Below are 24,423 nucleotides of genomic sequence, written 5' to 3'. Positions count from 1 at the left end.
TAGTTAAAACTCTTCTAACTTTAACTAGAAAATGAATTACTAAGCGAAAATATTATAAACTAAGTAACTGCCATAAGGCAGCACAATGCTTCGAGTGTTTTCCATGTTGATGAGGGTGAGTACAAATGACTGATTTACAATAATTTAATTGTGAAAGTGCGCTTGATTTATCGTACAATTTCATTGGACCTCTGTGAACTACTCATCAATTTTATTGGTCTACTGTTATGAGGCAAAATGTTTACGAGGCGGCATGAAAAAAAACCATGTATTAGCCGCTCTGGATTATAGGCCGCAAAGTTCAAAGCTGTTCAAAATGTGGGAAAAAAGTAGCGGCTTAAAATCCGGAATCTACGGTACATCATCCCTATTGATTCATGTGACTGCCTTTCCCAGAGCCAGTTGAAGCGAAGAACACTCAGGATGATATTTAGAACCTCATGTTCATGCATTGGGAGCATGAAGGAGCCCTGTACAAACAACAGAAGGAACGCACCACTCACAAACCATTTCCTGCCACCCAGTCAAAGACCCCTGCCCCTTTTGTGAAAGAGTCTACAATTCTCAATTTGGCACTTCAGCCACCCAAGAGCCCACAAAATCAAATGTGCTCAATCCTGACAGACTGCGTAAGAAAACAAAGAATGTTATCATTTGAATTCAAAACATCAAGCATTCTAATTGTCAGAAATTACACTAACAGGCCTGACAATCATAAACCTATCTCAATTGATTATTATTTTTATGTAGTTGCTACAGCTGTTGGGAAGAAATCCCTCATTAGTTTAGTGAGTAATAATATCCATAAGTTTGTGAATTTTGGAAACATAATTTTTGTTCTGTATGCAGATAAGGTCATCGTAACGTGAGTGAAAGGTACATTAGAAAATACATACTTGTGGTGGATTCTGTAAAAGAGAGTAAACAACTGCTGTTAAGGCCTCCATAACAACATAGATAATTACACATCCTGAGATTATATTTGAGAATGTAGATATCTGTATATTCTGATATGTATTAAATTTAACTGAACTGCAAAAGTATTAAGGAAATTAGCATGTTGTCTTTACCATTGTCGTGTCTTCACTCCCTATCATCTTGAATCTTCACAAATCCTTGCCATTATTCAATCTCTTCTCAAGAATGAATAACTGCTGCAGCTCTTCATGAAGCTCACTTTCAAGCTCTTTATTTTGTTTCAAAAATTCCTTGAATCTATTCAAACTGTTCAAGTGCTTTAAAAGAACAAACCAATTGTACAATCAGACACACTGACATACAGTAATGAGAGAGAAAAATGTAAATTATTAATTTTATTTTTGAAACTAATGTAATTTTCCAAAATTGAAATAGGTTTGCAAAATTAAAAATAAATAAAAATAGTATTTCTGGTAATAGCATTATTGTGAACATATAAAAGGTCTGTACAAATGTAAACAAATTGATCTCTGGTAACAACAAATATTTTAAAATTGTAAATGCATAATTACTCTACCTGCTGTAAAGGCTCTTGCTCTTCTAGTGCAAAGCTCAGCTCCTCTGCCCATTCTTTAATCAAGTCTAATTCAATATTACAAATCTCTCCAACACCAATCTCTTCATCTGTAAACCTCACTGTAGCATCCACTGCATCAGTCACTGTCATTTTAACTTTCCAGTCAGATGATGTGACCTATTAGCCCAACAAGAGAATAAATTATACACAATACTTTCTTCAAACGGATGTCAGGCAATGACCATCTCCACCACCAGAAAAAATCTGAACAGCTCCACTTGACAAAGAATGTCAATAAAATTGCCCAATCTCCCACCAACATCATGCTGAGATCACACCTGACCAGAAATTTAGCTGGACCAGTAACATGATTAGGCCTCCAAAAACTGAGTATACTGCAACATCTTGCATCCCTTTACAGTCCAATATTCAAGTCAGAAGTACAATGAATGGATATCCACCACTTAACGGGATAGCTGCAGCTGTAGTAATACAAGAAACCAAAATATATCCAGAACAAAACAGACCATTTGATTTATACCTTTCCATCACCTTAAGCACCTTCACACTCCACCATTGTTACACATGGCTGCAAGATGCACCATCTACAAAATGCACTGCAGATATGTGCTTAGGTTACTCCCACAGAATCTTTAAATTAATATTATTTCCTAATAATTTCCTGGGGATCTTATTGAAATTCTAAAGGGATTGGACAGGCTAGATGCAGGAAGATTGTTTCCGATGTTGGGGAAGTCCAGAACGAGGGGTCACAGTTTAAGGATAAAGGGGAAGCCTTTTAGGACCGAGATGAGGGAAAACTTCTTCATACAGAGAGTGGTGAATCTGTGGAATTCTCTGCCACAGGAAACAGTTGAGGCCGGTTCATTGGCTATATTTAAGAGGAAGTTAGATATGGCCCTTGTGGCTAAAGGGATCAGGGGGTATGGAGAGAAAGCAGGTACAGGGTTCTGAGTTCGATGATCAGCCATGATCATACTGAATGGCGATGCAGGCTCAAAGGGCCGAATGGCCTACTCTTGTACCTATTTTCTATGTTTCTATTAGAATTCCAGAAAGAAGCTCATATTGTAGTTACCTCACTTATCATTTTGTTTGCTGCTGTTGCTTCAGGGATGCTTTCAAATTCCTTTAGAAGTACGAGGATCTTCCGTTTATAGTTTTCAAACCATTCTGCCGAAACACTCATTTCGATGGAATGCATCAGGTCATTACGGCATTTAATCACCTGAACATGAACGTCAGAAAAATATATTGGTATACATGTAATCAACATCTGAGGCATCATATTTCTCTAAACAATGTGCCTCTCTATCCATGATACTGCCAATGAAGAAAGAGAAAGGAATCAATTATTGAGTCAATTTACTTGAGGTCAAAATTGGAAGGAGCAAGACTTACGATTTAAAATAAAGAATATAATAAAAAATGCAATGACCTATTTTTAGTCATTCAAATTTAGTCATTCAGTGCTGTCCTAACACACCAATGAATGGGTTGTAATTTGTGATCTTAATTACTTTGTATCAATTATCTTTGATATCTAGGTTTTAGGTTCAGGCATAAGGCTCATCAGTGTGACTTAAGTAAAATTGCAACTAAAATGAAAAACGACAAGAGGATAACGTTGATTTTTAAATATAAAGCCACACAACACATCATTATTATTTCTCATCTTGCTCTTAATTGCATTCAAATTGTAATTTATTTGTTTAATGATAAATATTCATATATGGTAGGACCAATCAGGCAACTGTGTAATATGTATGAGCAATGTAAGTTTGTTTAATAAGATGGGTACGGGTTGATCATGGTAGCACAAGCAGTCCATAGGATTTCATCAGGTAGTTCACAAATGTTAGAGTTCATAAATGTTAGGGAATCCTAGACAGCAACAAAAGGGCTGATTTAGTAATATAAGGCTGATCTTCATCCTTCTGTTCCACTACAGGTGTATGACAAGACTTTTTACATTAATCATGTCATCACTGCTGGTCAAGGTCTTACCTTTTTCTGCTGTAGAATGTTAAGCATGAAACAGCATACTACAAAGGTGATCAAAGTTCAAAGCACCTTTATTATCAAAATATGTATACATTATACAAACTTGAGATTCGCCTCCTTACAGACAGCCACAAAACAAGGAAACCCAAAAAGACCCATTAAAAAAAAGACCATCAAACACCCATTGTGCAGAGATAAAAACAAATCGCGCAAACAACAAAAGCAACCAAACAGAACCCAGAACAAAAGCGAGTCTGCAGACACAAAGCCAGGCATCACTGCAGCTGGAGCAGGGCACAGCCTCAGTTCAGCACAGAGCCCGCCCAACCCTCGCTTCTGCTCTTGACACCCTGCCTTTTCAACCTGGCCCAGTATTTAAATCGCCCAATCATCAGGTCGCTCCTTGCTTTGGAAGCGACCTGATGGTCACTCCTTGTTGGTTCGATACACTCTGTGCCCGGACCTTGCTGCCATGTTTGGGCCCACACCAGACCTTTCCAGATTGACCCGGTGCCCAGACTGATTAAACCTTGGGTCTTTCCACGCTCTTGGTTTGCTCGCATTCACTCGCCTTGACCCTGCTTCGCACTCTCTTGCCTGCCTCTGCCTCAAATCCACCTCCACTCTGCTCACCTTGACTCTGCCTCACCTCTATTGTTTGTGGTGATTGTTTACCAGAAATATTATCAGAAAAAGTGTTATTAATAAATTATTTAGTTATACTCTGTGCTTTGTTTGCCACTGATATTAGACACTAGGATTCACCAGCACCATCTTAAAGCAGAAGATTAACACCCTTATTAGCAAGTGCTTAAGGTCATCTCTAAACATCTTCAGGCACCTCTCACTGACTTGAAATACCAACTCTGTTTCTCTCACCACAGATGTTAGTTTCTGTTTTTAATTCACATTTCAGGCATTATCTGCTTCTTGTTTTTGATTCAGGAGCCCATTTGATAAGTATCCCAGGGTGCATCTTTGTCCCTCCATCACTATCATGCAGCGGCTGCTGTATGTACCATTTGCAAATTGCAATCATTCACTTCAGCTACTCTCAGCACCGCACAACCATGACCTCTCAGCCAAAGAAGGACAAGAACACAGGTGCACAAACACCATATAGTTCCCCTTTAAATCACACACTATCGTGACTAGCAAATATATTGCCATGCCTGTGCCTCGGTCAATATCCTGAAACTGCCAAACAAATAGCATCTAGCTATACCTTCACCGAACGGATAGTGGTGGATCACTAAGGCAGGCCACCACCACCTGCCCAGCGGCATATACAGACGGGCAATAAACACTGCATTGCTTGCAATATCCTGGGACCCATAACATAAATAAATCAATGATCAAAAGCACTATAGGAAACGTTAGTGTAAAATACTAAACCAGGCAAAATTCTCTTTTGTTTATTACCGTATTTGGCTTAATGCTAATAAAACATGGATTAATACCTTTTCAATATGGGGAACATTTCAACCGCTTGTTTTTGACACAACACTGAACAATCTGCAATTCATGAAAATAACAAATGGTGTAATGAGATAAAAAGGACATTAAATCAATTACAACTGGTTAAAATGCTCGTAATAGTAGGATTTAAGGAAGAAATTAATAGGAGGGGTAAATAGTGATGGCCAGTGTAGGACAACATGAAGCTGAGGTGACTGCAGGCTCAGCTGTCAGCAAAGAAATAACAGGATGGGGTATTAATATGGAGGAAGTAGATTTCTGCTGTGGAGAAGGTTACAAAACTTCAAAATATTGCAGAATGGAATGAAAAAGTAGTGAGGGATTAAAACAAGAGAAGGAATAATAAAACAAAATTATAATCTTTCTGATAATAACACAAAGTATAACCTTAACTACCTCAATTACTTTTCGCCGTTCAAAGTGAAAGTGATCGCAAAAAATAAGAAGGTTCAAAAGAGCTGCTGCATCACAGTTTTCTGGTCCCCGTCTGTTGGCCTGCCCACGAGGCATGTAGACCTGTGGAAAGCACGATTTAATCATGAACAAAATGTAAACAGAACAAATTCTCGTTTCTCAATAAAAGTGAAAAATATATGTATTAATTCAAGTTCATACCAAAGTCCAAAGGAACATAACTTCCGAATTAATTATATCAGTTTGTATTGAACTACAAAGTCATGCTTTGGAACTGATGAGGTAAACCATCTGACAAAATTAATTGCAACCCGAATGCTTTTCTGCCTTCTTTTTACCCATGTGGAAGTTCAGGCCTCCTGAGTTGCTGTCTGCAAACTTGGAAGTCCCAAACTTGTATATAGTTAATCACACTTAGAACGATGCTCCAAAACAGAACTTCTTCATGGAGTTATGGAATTTATTAGTGGAGTGCTAACTTCTACTACTTCCCATCAGGAGTTGGAAATGTTCCAAACCTAGCACTCTATATAGCAATCACAACATGCAAAAAATGCTCGAGGAAATTAGCAGGTCAGGCAGCATCTATAGAAGGAAATAAACAGTCAATGTTTTGGGCTGACCCTCCCACTACGAAGAGAAAGGAAGAGACCAGAAGTCACAATAAGAAGGCGGAAGGAGGGAAAGGTGTACAAGATGGCAGATAACAGGTGAGACCTGGTGAGAGGAAAGGTGGGTGGATGGAAAAGGGATGGTGTGATAAGATGGAAGATGATTGGTGTAAGAGGTGAAGGTCTGAAGAAGGAGGAATCTGACAAGAGAGGATAATGGACCATGGGAGAGAGGGAAAGAAGTGGGGAACTGGTCAGAGGTGATGAGCAGGAAATGAGGACGAGGGAGGTGAACCTGCTTCCTGCACCCTTGCTGAGTTCATCAATTTCATCAACTATGCCTTCAACTTCCATCCTGCCCTCAAATTTACTTGTCCATCTCTGACACCTCTTTCTTAATCTCCCGGTCTTCATCTCCATAGACGGACTATCCACTGACATCTTTTACAAACCCATTGACTCTCACAGTTATCTTGCCTCTACCTCCTTGCATCCCATCACTTGAATAAACATTATTCCCTTCTCTCAATTCCTCTGCCATCACTGTATCTGTTCTCAGGATGGAGCTTTCCATTCTAGAATATTTGATAAATCCTTTTTTCAGAAAATATGGTTTCTCTTCTATCACTACTAATGGTGCCCTTACCTGTATCTCCTCCATTTCCTACACGTCTGCCATCACCCCATCCTGGTGTCATAAAAGGGATAAGATTTCCTTATCCTTATCTACCACCCCATTAGCCTCCATATCCAACACATTATTTTCTGCAACTTCTGCCATATCCAATGGGATCCTACAATTAAACACTTCTTTAAACAATTGACTGGTCATATGACATCTCCCATAATCGCTGAGTAATGTGGAATTTGGTGCACAGTCAGCCTCCTGAACTAGATCAGTCGCTGTGCAGGTCTGTTGATGATCAGCAAAAGTTGCCCACTTCATACACAAGTAAGGAATGAAAAACATCAGATTAGCTGAAGCAGCTCAAAAACCTTTTTACTACTTGGGCATGAGTGCAAGTGCAGCTCAGAATGATGGGATTAGTCCTCTTGAAGTTGCATCAGCTCAGTTAGCTGGTATCAGCCCAAGCACAAAACAGGTTGTTAATCAATACAAAATGATACTCACATTTATGGAAATATTCACAATAGTCAGCATGGTTGCTTTTGTGATTTTTTTTAAGTCAAGTTATGGTAGAAAGTATCATTAAATAGCTGCAATATCACGAAATACATACTTTCCAGACAGAAATCATATGTTTTAAAATACGGTGCACAGCAGAAGGACTGTGCAGGAAGTAAAAGAAAATGGCAGCTACATAGGGGCATTAAAGGGACAAGGCAGACATGTGGAAGCAAAGTCTAGATAGTAAATGTCCGTAGATGTAAAAGGAATGAAAAAGTTGGTCAACTGTTTTGGAATGGAGAGGCAGATATTTAGAAAGACTAATCATAAGAAGCTATCTAATAGTGTATGTCAAAGGTAACAAATTTGTTCATTACATTTTTGGCAGGAAAGGTAGGATGAGAATAATCATGTTTAAATGCAAAGGAAAACTAAAAGGAACAAGTCATCAAAATTTATATAAAAATAGTCAAACTGTGAATCACATACACCTCTTAAGCTGGGTATTCTGTAGTGTTGCCAAGTCTACTCAAGTTCAAATTTAATATTCATTCAACCATGTGTGAATATAGCCAAACAAAACAGCATTCCTCCAGGACAAAGGTGCAAAACACTTCACCAACAGCACACAACACTGCACATAGTGCAAATAGCAAATATGGTTACGGTTTCAAAGAAAAACATAGTCACAAAGAAAACATATTGATACAGCCCAAGTCCCTGTGTGGCATGACTAGATTGATGGTAAATTGAAAGGACAGCTCATTGTAATCTGAAGAGTCTATGATTTCAAAATTCCTTTTGTATATTTCATTAAAATGTTATGCATGTCTCCAATAAATGATTGTGTTTTATTTCTAATAACATCCACATTCTTTAAATATCAACAACTTTCTTCATCATCAAACACATTACATTGGATAGTGTTACTACTGCTAGAAGAAACACAGATCTTCACTTTCAGTTGGATTACTACAAGCATCTCAAAAACAACACTTTTTTCAGAGAGACATGAGAGATTGCAGATGCTGGAATCTGGGGAATGCAATGGGTTAAGCAAAGGTTCAGTCAATATATTTTCAACAAGAAAAGTCAAACCCAAAGAGAAGGCATACAATAGAGCTAAAATTAGTGGGAAGTTAGGGGACTGGGAAGCTTTTAAACACCAACAGAAGGCAACGAAAAAGGCATTAAGAAGGTAAAGATGGAATATGAAAGTAAGCTAGCCAGTAATATTAAAGAGGACACTAAAAGTTTCTTCAGATACATAAGGTGTAAAAGAGAGGTGAGAGTGGATTATCAGACCACTGGAAAATGATGTTGGAGAGGTCCTAATGGGAGACAAGGAAGTGACGAACAAACTGAATTAAGTATTTTGCATCAGTCTTCACTGTGGAAGACACTAGCAGTATGGTGGAAGTTCTAGGTGTCAGGAGCTTTGAAGTGTGTGAAGTTACCATTATTAGAGAAAAAGCCCTTGAGAAACTGGAAGCCTGAGGTAGATAAGTCACCTGAATCAGATGGTATACACCTCAGGGTTCTGAAAGAGAAGCCTGAAGAGATTGTGGAGACATTAGTAACAACCTTTCAAGAATCACTAGATTCTGGAACGGTTCCAGAATACTGGAAAATTGAAAATGTCACTTAACTCTTCTAGAAGGAAGAGAGGCAGAAGAAAGGAACTATAGGTCAGTTATTCTGACCTTAGTGGTTGGGAAGATGTTGAAGTCAATTGTTAAAGATGTGGTTTTGGGGTACAGAACAATGATGGGTGACCTCACTGAAACCTATTGAATGGTGAAAGGCCTTGATAGAGTGGATGCAACGAGGATGTTTCCTATCGTGGGGGAGTCTAAGACCAGAGACACAGTCTCAGAATAGAGTGGTGTCCTTTCAGAATTGAGATGAGGAAGAATTTCTTTAGCCAGAGAGTGGTGAATCTATGGAATTCTCTGCCACAGGCAGCTATATTGTTGAGGCCAAGTCTTTAAGCATATTTAAGGCACAGGTTGAGAGAATCTGGACTGGTCAAAGCATGAAGGAATACGGGAAGAAGGCAGGAGATTGGGGCTGAGAGGAAAATTGGATCAGCCATGATTAAATGGTGGAGACTTGATGGGCGTAATGGACTAATTCTGCTCCTATATCTTATGGTCTTATATTGGGTCAAGATCCTGCATCAGGACTGAATCTTATTAAGAGATGAGAGGAAGAGCGAGGGAGGAGCTGGCAAGGTGATTCCAGGTAAGGAGGGGCTGATGGGCAGATGGACTAAGTGGGGAAGGGAAACATGCAGATAATGACAGTGGCTGAGATGATGGTTTGAGACAACAAAGGGCTGCACATTATGGAAGATGATAAGGAAGGAAGGAAGGTGAGAAGTAGAACAAGAATAAGGAAGGGATGGAAACACTAGGAGAGGGGATAGGGGACCCAGTAGGAAGGTGGTAAGTAGAACAAGAATCAGGAAGAGACGGAAACACTAGGGGAGGGGACAGGGGACCCAGTAGCATTTTCTTTTCATTCAGCTTTTTAATTTAATGCATTCCTGCCCTTTGATAAACTTTTGAAGTGTATAAACTAATGTAATCAAAATATTTGTTGATAATTGATAATAAACATTATATAAAATATAAAACATACTTTTGCAACTTCCCATGCATTTGTAGGCCACAACAAAGGGCAGCAGTTCCCCCAGTATATCATACTATTTTGATCAGTATGATGCCTCAGAATTTCCTTTTTCCATTCTCTGCATACAAAACAGGCTGTCTGAAACTAAAAGCAAAAGTTGTCTGTTAAATTTTCACATCATCATGAATCAACAAGACCATCACCTTAGTGATAAAGAAATAGCTGAACCTGCTGGGATATTCTGCAATTGGGTGATAAAATGGAGGGGAACTGGAAGAAGAGATTGGAGATGGATCAGGAGGGAGGGGAAGAAAACACAAGAGATATAGGATACCTGAAAATTCAATTTTATATTACTGAGCTGGAGACAACCCAAGTGAATTACAAGGTGTTGTCGTTTAGCTTGCATTGAGTCTTGTCGTGGCAGTGGAAAAGGCTGTGGGAACGGGAAGGGAAGGAGAGCTGAAACAGCATGCAACTGGGAACTCAAGAAGGCCACCATGGGCAGAGAAACAGGTCCCTGCAAACCAGTCACCCATTCTGTGCTTGATCTCACTGCAAAGGCGGCTACTTCAGGAGCAGCAAATGCCTAAAATGAGATTAGAGGAGGTGCACATGAATCACTTGGAAAGTTTGTTTAGGTCCCAGGATGGTGGTGAGGAAGTAGTTTAACAACAAGCACAGCACCTTCTGTGGTTGCAAGGGTAAGTAACAGGTGTCAGGGAGGGGTAGGCAGGGAGCAAACCAGTCACAGAGGGAGTAGTCCCTAGTCCCTGCAGAAATCAGAAAGGAATCGGAAAGAAACATTATGCCTGGTGGAATTGAAGGAAATAACAAAGGATAATGTGCTGGATGCAGAGCCTCGGAGTCCTGCCATGTGCAGAAGTTCGCTGATGACACGGCCATAGTGGGGTGTGTCAGGAATGGACAGGAGGAGGAGTATAGGAAACTGATACAGGACTTTGTGATATGGTGCAACTCAAACTACCTACGTCTCAATATCACCAAGCAAGGAGATGGTGGTGGACTTTAGGAGATCTAGGCCTCATATGGAGCCAGTGATCATTAATGGAGAATGTGTGGAGCAGGTTAAGACCTACAAGTATCTGGGAGTACAGTTAGACGAGAAGCTAGACTGGACTGCCAACACAGATGCCTTGTGCAGGAAGGCACAGAGTCGACTGTACTTCCTAAGAAGGTTGGCGTCATTCAATGTCTGTAGTGAGATGCTGAAGATGTTCTATAGGTCAGTTGTGGAGAGCGCCCTCTTCTTCGTGGTGGCGTGTTGGGGAGGAAGCATTAAGAAGAGGGACGCCTCACGTCTTAATAAGCTGGTAAGGAAGGCGGGCTCTGTCGTGGGCAAAGTACTGGAGAGTTTAACATCGGTAGCTGAGCGAAGGGCGCTGAGTAGGCTACGGTCAATTATGGAAAACTCTGAACATCCTCTACATAGCACCATCCAGAGACAGAGAAGCAGTTTCAGCGACAGGTTACTATCGATGCAATGCTCCTCAGACAGGATGAAGAGGTCAATACTCCCCAATGCCATTAGGCTTTACAATTCAAACGCCAGGACTTGAACTTTTTAAAAGCTATTATTAATGCTTTTTGAGATAGTGATTTAGATGCATATCATATTTTTTTTACTGAGTTAAGTATTGTATGTTATTAGTTTTGCTACAACAAGTGTATGGGACATTGGAAAAAAAGTTGAATTTCCCCATGGGGATGAATAAAGTATCTATCTATCTATCTATCTAAAGGTGAGGACCAGGGGAACTCTATCTCTGTTCTGTTTGAACGGAAGTGGTTTGAGAGCATAAGTACAAGAAATGGAGGAAATGTGAGAGAAAGCTCCATCAACAACAGAGGAAGAGAAGCCACTTTTGGAATTTGAATTAGCTTATTATTGTTAAGTGTGCTGAGATATAGGGAAAACTGGTCTACATATTATCAGATTATTACACAGTGCATTGATGTAGAACATGGTAAAACAATACAAGGCATAATACAGCAACAGAGAAAGTGCAGGTGCACTATAATGTACAAGATCATAACAAAGTAGATTGTGAGGTCAAGAGGGTATTTGCTGAAAAAAAAGAGAACATTGTATTCCTCCAGCATTTTGTGTATGTTGCTAAAGAGGACATTGTCTTGGAAAGGAAAGCCTCATCTCGAGAGCAGATGTGACAGAGGTTTCAGGTAGAGAAGCCTCAGAAACGGGTCAATAGAATTTGAGAGAAGATGGCGTATAATAATCAAAGGGATAAAATTGACAAGTTCTGCATGGGTGCAGGAAGCAGCGCTAATGGGCACTGCCTATGTAACTTAAAATGAGTTGGGGAGTGATGCCAGAAAAAGTTTAGGATAAAGACTGTTCCATGTAGCCAATGAAAAGACAGTGTAATAAGGGTCCATAAAAGTGCCCATGCTAAACTCTTGATCTGGAGAAAGTAAGATGAGCCAAAAGAAAAGCTGTTTAGGGTAAGGACAAGTTCAGGCAGTTGGTTGAGTGTTGGTGGAAAGGAAGTGGTTGGATCTTTGTTGCAGAAAGCAGAAGGTTTTAAGACCTTCCCGATGGTGTATGGAGACTAAACATAGTGAAGGAATACGAAATTGTCAAAAACCTGCAGGGTACACGAGGTGTCCCTGATGTAGGGGACAAGGGACTTAACATGGGAGACAGGATAGAATCAAGCTATAAGGAGGTAGGTCTGGTGAGGAAAGAGCTTACAGAGATAATGGATCTAGCAGGTTAGTCCTGTCTGTGGATTTTGGCTAAGAGAAACGGGAAGTGTGTGGTTGGGGCACTGTCAGGCTGGAGGTGTGGAGAGATGATCTCCTGATAATGATAGAACACAGTGGTCTGGTGTTCATTGGTGGGGTCATGGTTCAAGGGTTGGTATGAAGAGGTATCAAAGAAGTGTTGCCTGGCCTGTACTAAGTAAAGGTCAGTCTGCAAGAGTTCACACTGTGAGGTCAAGGATTTGGTCACTATTAAAAGGTTTGGTCAAATTCAAAATTCTCTCATCAATAATCAGTTGGTACAGATTCATAGATTGGATTTCAAGAGTCACATTGTGAAGTGAAAGGGCCAGGAGTTAAGAGAATCAGGTGCCAAATGATTGCGGGATTAGCAAATGACCAATGCTGAACTGAAAGTATTTCAAAGATTAGGTCAGGTCAGGAATTTGCACATTAAGAAAAAATATAAATTTCTCATAACTTGGAGTGCACTAGTTTGTGTACACTTTGCCTTCAATGCAGCAGAGAAATCAACAAGCAGGACATGCAGGAATAAAAATCAAAGCAGTTTCAACACAAGACTGTCATCAGGAACTTTGGTGAAATCAAAATCAATGAAGGATCAAAAAAGAAAACTCCTTGATGTTAGAGTCCCTAAATGAACAGGAGAATAGATATATATAATGAAAATCAATAATTCCAATCATAAGTCTTTGCTGTTGGGAAACCACAACCAAAGGAGTTGAATGACTTCAGACCTGTTGCCTTGACGTCGCACGTGATGAAGACCATGGAGCGGCTGATAATACAGAATCTGAGGCCACAACCCAGGCACGCCCGGGATCCTCTTCAGTTTGCGTATAAGGAGAAGGTGGGAGTGGAGGATGCTATCACGTATTTGCTGCACAAATCCCTCTCTCACCTAGATGGGGTCAGTGGTGCTGTGAGGATTACATTCCTGGACTTCTCTAGTGCCTTTAACACCATCCAGCCCAAGATCTTAAGGCACAAACTAACGGAGATGGGAGTAGACTCTCACATGGTGGATTGGATAGTGGACTACTTGACAGATAGACCTCAGTATGTGCGGTTGGGAGACTGTGGTCTGACACAGTGGTCAGCAGCACAGGAGCGCCGCAGGGGACCGTGCTCTCTCCGGTCCCGTTCACCCTGTACACATCGGACTTCCAATATAACTCGGAGTCCTGCCATGTACAGAAGTTCGCTGATGACACGGCCATAGTGGGGTGTGTCAGGAATGGACAGGAGGAGGAGTATAGGAAACTGATACAGGACTTTGTGATATGGTGCAACTCAAACTACCTGCGTCTCAATATCACCAAGCAAGGAGATGGTGGTGGACTTTAGGAGATCTAGGCCTCATATGGAGCCAGTGATCATTAATGGAGAATGTGTGGAGCAGGTTAAGACCTACAAGTATCTGGGAGTACAGTTAGACGAGAAGCTAGACTGGACTGCCAACACAGATGCCTTGTGCAGGAAGGCACAGAGTCGACTGTACTTCCTTAGAAGGTTGGCGTCATTCAATGTCTGTAGTGAGATGCTGAAGATGTTCTATAGGTCAGTTGTGGAGAGCGCCCTCTTCTTCGTAGTGGCGTGTTGGGGAGGAAGCATTAAGAAGAGGGACGCCTCACGTCTTAATAAGCTGGTAAGGAAGGCGGGCTCTGTCGTGGGCAAAGTACTGGAGAGTTTAACATCAGTAGCTGAGCGAAGGGCGCTGAGTAGGCTACGGTCAATTATGGAAAACTCTGAACATCCTCTACATAGCACCATCCAGAGACAGAGAAGCAGTTTCAGCGACAGGTTACTATCGATGCAATGCTCCTCAGACAGGATGAAGAGGTCAATACTCCCCAATGCCATTAGGCTTTACAATTCAACCGCCAGGACTTAAGAACTTTTAAAAAGCTATTATTAATGCTTTTTGAGATAGTGATTTAGATGCATATCATATTTTTTACTGAGTTAAGTAATTGTATGTAATTAGTTTTGCTACAACAAGTGTATGGGACATTGGAAAAAAAGTTGAATTTCCCCATGGGGATGAATAAAGTATCTATCTATCTATCTATTCAGAGCACATCCTTCGCCTAACATTTTCCACCTTCCTCTAATCACTGGCAGTATTCATATTTTCATATCTATTTTAATTCCACATACATCATGGAAGTGTCCAATGAAGCACTGTAAACTCAGTTTCTCTAAGCTTTAGGACATAAAGTAGTAGAAAGCTACAATAATAAAATGGCATGTTTAAGAAGAGAGTTTCAACATTTGTAGAGATTGGAATTCATATCCTCCTAGACTGCTTCCACTAAAAACTATACCTTCTCTTATCTCTGTGTGCAATGCCACAGAGGATCAGCTAATATAGGAAACAAAAGCAAGACATTTACTGGTTTCACATTTGGAGGAATATTCAGACAGCAGCAACATAGATTCCAACTGATTTGTTGACTCTGCTGTTGTGCTCCTGTTGTTTGAAAGTAGTAATTCACTGTAATAGCAAATATCTGGTAAAAACAATACATTTCATATATTTTAAATCACTTGCACGATTTTAAAAGTTGTTTTTTTTCAATTTCAAACTTGTTTTTGCAGTTGCCAGTGCAGCAGGGAGGAGGAGCCAGCTTTTTAAAAGTTGTTTGTTTCAGTTGAGAGCCCTCAGTTCCCCCAGAAATAGATGCATAGCACAGTTCAATGCACGGTTAAAGAACTGATGCACGAGGGAGAGCTTCAGATTTATGGATCACTGAGCTCTCTTCCAGGGCAGGTGAGGCCTGTACAAACAAAACAGTTTATATTTGAACCGGAGGGGAAGCAACTGGAAGAGGAACTCAGCAGGTCAATCAGTATCTATGGAAAAGAATAAACAGTTGACATTTTGGACCGAGAACCTTCACCGGCCTGGAAAGAAACAGGCAAGAAACCATTCTGGTGCAATGCATATGGACGATGAACTTAGAGGATGGATCAGCAAATGGAGCTACGATGCTGTCATTACAGAAAACTGGCAGCTCTGTGTTACTGAGAAATTTTTGTATTTTGTTAAAGAAAGATATTAAGGAATAGACCACTCGATTGTGTAGAATGTGTTCTGGGACCAGGAGAAGCTGTGCGAGTTTGAAACTGCTCATAATTTCTAATGCTGTGTCGCCAAGGTAAAGAGTGGTGTGAATTCTCCTAAAGTTGATAACTATCTCCTTCATCTTGTTGACATTGAGGAAGAGGTTATCTGATTGGCACCAGGCCTCACTACCTCCTCTCTGTAGGCCATCTCCTCGTGGTTGGTGATAAGCAGTGGGCTGAACACACATTACTAGGGGGCACCCGTGTTGAGGATGATGGGGTGAGATGACAGGTTGTGCTTCCTGACTATCTGACGTCTGTTGGTTAGGAAGTCCAACACACAGTTGCACAGCGTATTTGCACAGAGGAATAAGGGTTTGTTCACCAAGGTCAATGGAACAATAGTGTTAAATACCAAGTGATAAATCCAGATACAGCATTCTGACACAAGTGTTCTAGCTTTCTAGGTGTGTCGAGGCCAGGGGCATGACTGATGCTATGGCATTTGTCGTAGAGCGGTTTTGTCAGTAAGCATATTGGTGAGTGTCCAATGTGGCAAGAATAGAGTTTTTAATAAGTGCCACTATCAGCCTTTTTTAAAGAATGATGATAGAAGTCAGTGACACTGGTCATTAGTCATTTAGTTCTGAAGGTGTGGAGTCCTTTAGTAGAGGAATGATGGTGATCGATTTGAAGCATGTAGGGACAGCAGCCTGGATGAGTAATGTGTTGAAGACATCAGTGGGCTAGTGCACACCCTCCATGAGTACTCGGTCTGGGATGTTATCTGGCCCTCTGCCTTTCAGGGGTTGACTCTCTACAGAATCCTTCTCATGTCTGCTGCTGTTACAGACAGCGAATGCTCACCTGAAAGGGGGTTAGCTCTTGAGGTCGGCATTGTGTTATGCATGCCTGAAGTGGGCATAGCAGTTGTTTAGTGCATTAGGGAAGGAGTCATCACTGGTACAATCAACATCATTTTTCTTTGTGTGGGAAGTAATGCCCTTCGTGCTCAGCAACATACACCAGGGATCAATAGAAGGACAAGTGTTCTAGAAGTTTTTAACTGTAGGCAGCCTTTGCCCTCTTGATGCCTAAGATGAGGCATCGCCTGGGTGTTCTGAGAGTCGTTCTGTCACCAGGCTTGAAGGCAACATCCCTGGCACTTTGTAGGGAGAGCACCCCAGCATTCAACCAGGCCTTCAGGTTGGGCTGCGAGATGACCACTCTTGAGGGACCAGCGTCCTCTGCACACTAACTGATATAGCCAGTAACAATTGAGACATACTCCTTGGAGTCTGCGTCTTCTCTGTTTGTGACGGCCTCCTTGAACATCTACCAGTTAGTCTGTTCAAAAGAGTCCTGAATCATAGAGATTGCCTCATTAGGCCGTGCAGTGCTGGTCCTCTTGACTGGTTTCTCCATTTTCAGCAGCGATCAGTATGCTGTGATTAACATTATGGAGATGTGGTCAAAGAGGCCAAGATGAGGGTGCTGTGATTGTTTGAAAAAACAAAGTTGAGCTTGTTTATTACCCTAATGGCCATGGTAACTTGTTGGTGGAATTTGGGTAAAATGTCCTATAGGTTAACATGATTGAAGTCTCCCGCAATTATGAAGAGAATGTCTGGATGCTTGTTCAGTAGAGAGCTGATGACACTAAAGCTCTCCTAGTGCACTCTTGGCATTTGCACTTGGGGAATAAAGACAGCAGTAAACTCCCTGAACAGGTATTAATCTATTCAACTGCCCCAGAACAGTTACTACTAACGACAGACGAGTTTGTTAATGTACACACAGATTCAACCCCTTTTGGATTCCCTGACAGGGAGCTTCTGTTCGTGTGGAACAGTCATCCTGTTGAGTTGAAACACCGACCCAGGCCCGTTGTTGTTTAGCTACTTTTCCGTGAACACCGAAATGCAATGGTTTCTCATCTCTTTCAGTGCATCAACTCTCTGCCTTAGTAAGTCCATTTTACTTTCTAGCATGCAGACGTTGGCCGCAAAATGTGATAGTATCATTGGCCTGGTGGGGTTAGCTCTCAGCCACGTTTGTGCTTCTGCTCGCACTGTCTACGTCTGTTGCTTCCTTGGCTGAGCCGCCTAGGCTAGGCTGCTGATGGGATTATACCACAAGCCTCCAATCGCCAGCGAGAGGTGAGGAACAGTTACAGACACAGATTATGGAAAGATGCTCAATTCACAGAGTTGTGATAATGGTGGTCTTTAATTCCCCCAGTATTGATGGGAACATCCTTAATACAACAGGCTTAAATAGGGCAAAGTGCATCCAAGAGGGGCCTCTGAAACAGTGAGGAGAGTCTAACTAAGGGAGTAAACATATTGGGACAACACACACAAAATGCTGGTGGAACACAGCAAGCTAGGCAGCATCTATAAGGAGAAGCACTGTCGACGTTTCGGGCCGAGACCCTTTGTCAGGCTCCAAATGTCGACAGTGCTTCTCCTTATAGATGCTGCCTAGCCTGCTGTGTTCCACCAGCATTTTGTGTGTGTTGTTTGAATTTCCAACATCTGCAGATTTCCTTGTGTTTGCTCTTTAAACATATTGGGTCTGGTTTTTGGAAATGAGCCATGGTGACAGACCATAGTCAGTGAATATTTTGGGAATAGCGACCACAATTATGTTTGAAGATAGCTGGACCTTGTTGGAAGGTACTAAATTGAGAAGGACAAATCACAACGTGAGCTAAGCATGGGGGAGGGGAGTTGAACTGGGAATAGCTGCTGTTGGACAAGTTCACATCTGACATATGGAAGTTTTTTTTAAGACCAGCTGATCAGAGTTCAAGACTACCATATTCCCATAAAGAGTACAGACAAAGATGGTAAGGTAAGGAACCTCGGATGGCTTAAGAGGTCCTAAATTTAGTCAGGAAGAGAAAAAAGATGTATACATAAGTTTTGGAAAGCTAACATCAGATGAGTCCTAGCAGAATATAGAGCTAGCAGGAAAGCACTGTAGCAGGCAATTAAGAAGGTCAAAGGGGACATGAAATGTGTTTAGCTAGTAGGATCAAGGAGAGTCCCAAGCCATGTTGTATTAAGAAAACAGATTAACTTAAGAGAGGGTAGGTCCACTCAAGGATAATGACGGGAATTTGTGTTTGGAGTCACAACAAGTGGCTGAGATATTAAATGAGTACTTTGTGTCAGTATTTACCAAGGAGAAGTATTTGCAGAATATTGAAGGCAGAGTGGAGCATGCTAATGTGCTGGTACAGTTTAAGATTAAGGTGGAAGTAATGCTGAGTCTTCTGAAATGCATTGAGATGGATAAGCCCCTAGGGCCTGGTGGCATATATATCCCAAAATGAAACAAGTGAGGTGACTGCTGTGACTTTGACAAAGATCTTTGTGTCCTCATAAACAATAGATGAGTTCCCAGAGGACTAGAGAGTAGCAAATCTGCCTTTGTTCAAGAAAAGAAGTAGGGTTAATCCAAGTAACTATAGGCCATTGAACCTCACATTAGTGGTAGGGCAGCTATTGGAGAGGATTCTGAGGTTTGGCTTGCTTAGGGAATCAATATGGCTTTGTGCAGGACAGGTCATGCCGTACCAATTTGATTGAGTGTTTTTGTTTAGGTGACAAAGGAGCCTGATGAGGGTAAGGCAGTGGACATTATCTACATGGACTTGCTAAAAGTCTTTACCTTTATTGATTGATTCAGAAGGTAATGATGCATGGGATCCAGGGTGAATTGCAGAACTGGTTTCCGCATAGAAGACAGAGAGTAGGGGTGAAAGGCTGTTATTCTGGCTGGACCAGTGGTATACCACAAGGATTGGTGCTGGGACCTCTGTTGTTTATGATATCCATGATTTGAATTGAATACATCATTGGGTGAATTAGTAACTTTGCAGATAAGACTGAGATCAGTAGTGCTGTGGACAGTGTAAAGGGCTATCAAAGAAGGCAGCAGGATATAGATCGGTTACATACATAGGCAGAGAAGTGGCAAATGGAATTTGATCCAGGCAAATGTGAAATGTTGTACTCTGGGAGGTCAAATGAAAGGAGAAAGTTAATGGCAGACCCCTAATAGCACTGAGATACAGAGGGATTGTAGGGTCCAGGTCCATAGTTCACTGAAAGTGACTACACAAATTGATAAGGTGGTAAAGAAAGCAAATGGCATGCTTGCTTTCATGGTAGGAGTGTTGAGTATAATAATAAGGAAATGATGCTGCAGCTATATAAAGCTCGAGTCAGACCACATTTGGGAGTATTGTGTGCAGTTCTGTTCAGGATAGGAAGGATGTGGAGACTGTGGAAAGGGTGCAGAAGAGGTTTACCAGAACGCTGCCTGGATTAGAGAGTATGAGCTACATGGAAAGCTTGGATAAACTTGGGTTGTTCTTCTTGGAACATCAGAGGCTGCAGGGAGACTTGGCTGAGGTTTTTTAAATTAAGAGAGGCACAGATAAGGTAGATAGTCATAATCTCTTCCCACGGTCAAAATGTCAAATGCCAGAAGACATGGTTTTAAAGTTAACAGAGGGAAATTTAAAAGTGACGCGACAGAAGTATATTTTTATGCATTGTGTGGTAGTTGCCTGGAATAGGACACCAGAGGCAGTAGTGGAAGCACGCAGTCTGGTGGAGTTTAAGAGGCTTAAAGATACACACATGTATATAAAGTGAATACAGGGATATGGAGATATACAGGGGACTGACAGTTATTGTAAACTGCCATCAAGATTGGTACGGCATCAAGGGCTGAATGGCCTGTCCATCACTGTAGTGTTCCATTTTCCATTTTAGTTTCATTTATAAATTTTCTGTTCAAATTCTGAACTTGGCCAGTGGGGTCTGATGTTTAGAGTGGCAACATGGAAGCTTCAGGCCCATCCAAGTTCCTAATGACCAGCTATTAACTGAAGCCCAAGTCTGTACATAGAGCATTGCTGGCTTCTTAGTGTTGCTACTGTACTAAGCTAATTTTCTGCACTGATCAATACTTCCTCAGTGCTTCTCAGTTTTACTTCATTCCCATTTTCAGCTGCGTATCTTCTTCATTGGACTTGTCTTTAACTGGACAGCACACCAGCTTGGACTTGTTCCCTCCTGTTGCCTTCCTTGTATGCTTCACAATCACCACCTGTTCATGGAGACACAAAAGACTGCAGATGCTGGAACCTGGTGCAAAAGAAAGCAAACTGCTGGAGGAAATCAGTGGGTCAAGGAGCATCTGAGGAGGCAAAGGGATCGTCGACATTTCCGGTTGAGACTTTGCACCAGACCACCTATTCTTGATAACTCAACCTACACCAAATCCAGCAGGCACAAGGAAGCTCACTAAAATATCTTTTCCATTCAAAGATAGTCTAAATTACATCCCAACTCCGTTAGCCATTGTACAAGATAGCCCAGAAATTGATGTTCTGCCTTTTGAATAATCCTAGATCTGCTACTTAACAACTACCTCTCAAACAGTGACAAATTGCTCTATTCATCTTGTCTATAAATCAATTTCACCGTACTACTCAAATTCTATCATAACCTCATGCTAACTTATACTTGTCCTAGTTCAGCCTGGGTATATCCCTCCTAATCTTTCCCAGGACCTACGGAACTTGTTCATTGTCCAATAGGAAGAGTGAATCAAATTTAATTACCTTCAGATGAGTTGCAAGCAAAGTAGTCATATCTACAGTCCATACTATGAAAGAAATGCTACCAGAGCATTAATAACAGGGATTGGGCAGAATGCAGAGATTTATGAAAGGGAAATCAAATTTGACAAATCTTTTAAAGTTTTAGAACATAGAAATCTACAGCACATTAAAGGCCCTTTGGCCCACAATGTTGTGCCGACCATGTAACCTACTCTAGAGACTGCCTAGAATTACCCTACCACACAGCCTTCTAGTTTTCTAAGCTCCATCTAAGAGTCTCTTAAAAGACCCTATTGTATCTGCCTCTACCACTGTCGCCAGCAGCGTATTCCATGCACCCATCACTCTGTGTGAAAAACTTAACTCTGAAATCCCCTCTGCACCTACTTCCAAGCACCTTAAAACTATGCCCCTTTGAGTTAGCCACTTCAGCCCAGGAGAAAAGTCTCCGGTTATCCACATGATCAATACCTCTCATCATCTTATACACCTCTGTCAGGTCACCTCTCATTCTCTGTCACTCCAAGGAGAAAAGGCCAAGTTCACTCAATCTATTCTCATAAGGCATGCTCTCCAATCCAGGCAACATCCTTGTAAATCTTCTCTGCACTCTCTCCATAGTATCCACATCCTTCCTGTAGTGACCAGAACTGAACACAGTGGGGTCTAACCAAGATCTTATATAGCCTAACATTACCTCACAGCTCTTGAACTCAATCCCACAGTTGATGAATGCCAACACACCATTTTTGGATTTGCAACTAGCAAAAACAGTTAAGGACAACTGGTGGATGCTGTCTAGTTGGACTTTGAGATTACTTATGGTATTATGGAAAATACACTGGAATTGATAGATGATTGACTAATGGAAAAAAACAGAAATTAGAAATAAGCCGGTCATTTTCAGGCTCAGAAATAGAGGGGTTTACAGGAATTCGTGCAGCATCCCTATCCACTCACAATACATAGATCAATGATCAATATCTATGTTTGTTATATCTATGGCAACATTAGGATCGATAGCAGTGTGCATTGTGAGAAGAATTGCAGAAGGTCATCACAGAAATCTGAGTGGTTAAATGAATGAGAAAAGTTAAGGCTGATGGAATACAATGAGGAAAAATGTGAGATCATCCATCCTAATAGAAAATGTCATATTATCACATTTAAATGGCAAGACACAAAAATGTTGACATTCAGAGGATAACTTGCATGCAAATCACTGAAAGCTAACATGCAAGTACAGCAAGGAATTAGGAATGCAAATGGTATGTTTGGCTATTGCAAGAGTGAGTATAAGAGTAAAGACATTTTGCACCATTCATAAAGGGAACTGGGAGAGCATGGTGGTGCAGCAGTCAGTGGTGCTGTCACACACCAAGGACTTCAGTTCCATTCTGATCTTGGATGTTCTCTCTATGACCATGTGTGTTTCCTCCAGCTAGTTAGTTTTCTCCCATATCCCAAAGATGTGACAGATCAGCTGACTACTGTGAATTATTGTTTGATGTAGATTAACGTTAAAAAAAACTCTAAAGGGATGTTAGTGGACATGTATAACCAAGAATAGATTTCACTGTAGAGAAAAATAAAGAGTGGGAATGTAAATAATTAGATTATTCCCCAAATTTGCATTTACCCAAAGGACTGAATGCCTTCCTTCTGTGTCAGTAGAAGACCTCATCTGAAATATATATTTATACACGTCGGGTCTTTCTCAAGGATATACTCATGACAAAGAGAACACGGCAAAGATTCACCAGACTGATTTTTGGGATGACAGATTTGCGCTACGATAAGATTTTTAATCGAACTATGCCTTTAGTTTCTGGAATTTATTAGTATTAAAGGCAATATCATAGAAGCACAGAACATTTTTTGGTCCTTGGCATGTAAAAGCAGAGTTGATGATTCCCCTAACTGTAATGTCTAGAATCAAGGACCACAATTTCAAAATAAGGTTGTGAAGTGATATGTTAGTGTGATACAGCCAAAAAAAGACGATAAAGAATCACTTTATAAAGAAAGTAATGTAGAATATTGCATTTCTGCTACCTTCTGAATAATCTGAATCTTAACTCTGCTTCACCTTCCACAGATGTAGCCTAACCTGCGAGTGCTTACAGTATTTTGTCTTTATTCACAATTCCAGCATTTGCAACTTTTGCGAGTTTCCTCAGCTAATTTCTCAATTGGTTTTGCCCTTTCCTTATAACATCGGCTTTTTTTTTCCCCTCAAAGGTTTTGTATAATATCCTCATTCCTATTTCCTCACCTTTGTTCCGTGGGATTTGCAAGAATTCTTACAGATTCCTTGCCGCAGATTCGGGTTGGTGCCGAGAAGAACGTGGTGGAACTTCTCAATTTCTGTACGTACGAAGCCGAGGATACAGTCCCGAATTTTTTGCAGACACAAACCCGCTTTAATCCAGTTTTTGTATCCCCCGTCATTAAGACGAATGCTCAGTTCCGACTGCATGACGCCTGAAGAGAGGTTAACATGCAAGCTGCGCCTCCTACCCGACCCCGCTCGCACCCGCCAGCCAGCTGCGCGCGCAGGTTCCCGGGCGCGGCCTCGCTCGCACCCACCAGCCAGCTGCGCGCGCAGGTTCCCGGGCGCGGCCGCCGGTCCCACCCACGCGCAGCCGCTCTGGCGCGACCGGGTTCGATCCCAAATGACCATTCGCGCTTGTTTAAAACACGCACGCGCAAAGAAAATCCCTTAAGCGAGTCACAAATTAAAATTGCGTCCCCTTTGTGAAATCAGGAACTCCACTTTAATCCCTTCGACAGTTTACACGTTTCTTATGTTTGTCAGCCATTTCCGGATTACTACCTTTTGTTCATGTTGCAATATTTTACCCTCGTTTTTCTACTATTTGTACGTAGCTCATATTTATTAAATTGCCGAATTTGTGACGTTCACGCTTTTTAAAAGCCAGAACCCGAGAATATTTAATATTTTCCATATTGGAGGTGGACTGCAAGGGGCAGTAAAACTTGAGAGTGAGGACGGGGTCCGGAGTATGATTGTGAGGGTCATAATGAATCTGTATACTAGGATAAGCGGCTGATTCTGCTGTCAGTGACTCAGAAATAATAGCCTTGGCTGTTACTATTAGTGTGTTTGAAACTACAAATTATAACGTTAGAAGGC

The 24,423-nt window shown here is 41.2% G+C and overlaps 1 protein-coding gene across 2 annotated transcripts; it reads right to left on the bottom strand.

Moving 5' to 3' along the window:
* Positions 1–1,073: 1,073 nt before the first annotated feature.
* LOC140727786 (uncharacterized protein CXorf38-like) lies at positions 1,074–23,801 on the bottom strand. Of its 2 annotated transcripts, XM_073045550.1 has the most exons (6): positions 23,542–23,801; positions 9,797–9,931; positions 5,396–5,515; positions 2,595–2,744; positions 1,496–1,672; positions 1,074–1,235 (listed from the first exon to the last, which is right to left on the bottom strand). In XM_073045550.1, the coding sequence occupies exons 1-6, from the start codon at positions 23,743–23,745 to the stop codon at positions 1,107–1,109; spliced, it is 915 nt and encodes a 304-aa protein (XP_072901651.1). In that variant the 5' UTR covers positions 23,746–23,801; the 3' UTR covers positions 1,074–1,106. The 2 variants fall into 2 exon arrangements, with proteins under 2 accessions (XP_072901651.1, XP_072901652.1); XM_073045551.1 differs by lacking the exon at positions 9,797–9,931.
* Positions 23,802–24,423: the final 622 nt, after the last annotated feature.

This window comes from Hemitrygon akajei, chromosome 5 (genome assembly GCF_048418815.1).
Source record: "Hemitrygon akajei chromosome 5, sHemAka1.3, whole genome shotgun sequence".
Lineage (NCBI taxonomy): Eukaryota > Metazoa > Chordata > Chondrichthyes > Myliobatiformes > Dasyatidae > Hemitrygon > Hemitrygon akajei.
Note: the sequence above shows the minus strand (reverse complement) of the source record. Positions and strands in the feature narration are given on the sequence as shown.

Coding starts and splice junctions, on each gene's coding strand:
- LOC140727786 (XM_073045550.1), bottom strand. CDS start 23,745: ATGCAGTCGGAACTGAGCATTCGTCTTAATGACGGGGGATACAAAAAC. Junction 1,673..2,594: donor CAAACAAAATGATAAGTGAG/GTAACTACAATA, acceptor TTGGGCTAATAG/GTCACATCATCTGACTGGAA. Junction 1,236..1,495: donor AGCAAGAGCCTTTACAGCAG/GTAGAGTAATTA, acceptor GTTCTTTTAAAG/CACTTGAACAGTTTGAATAG.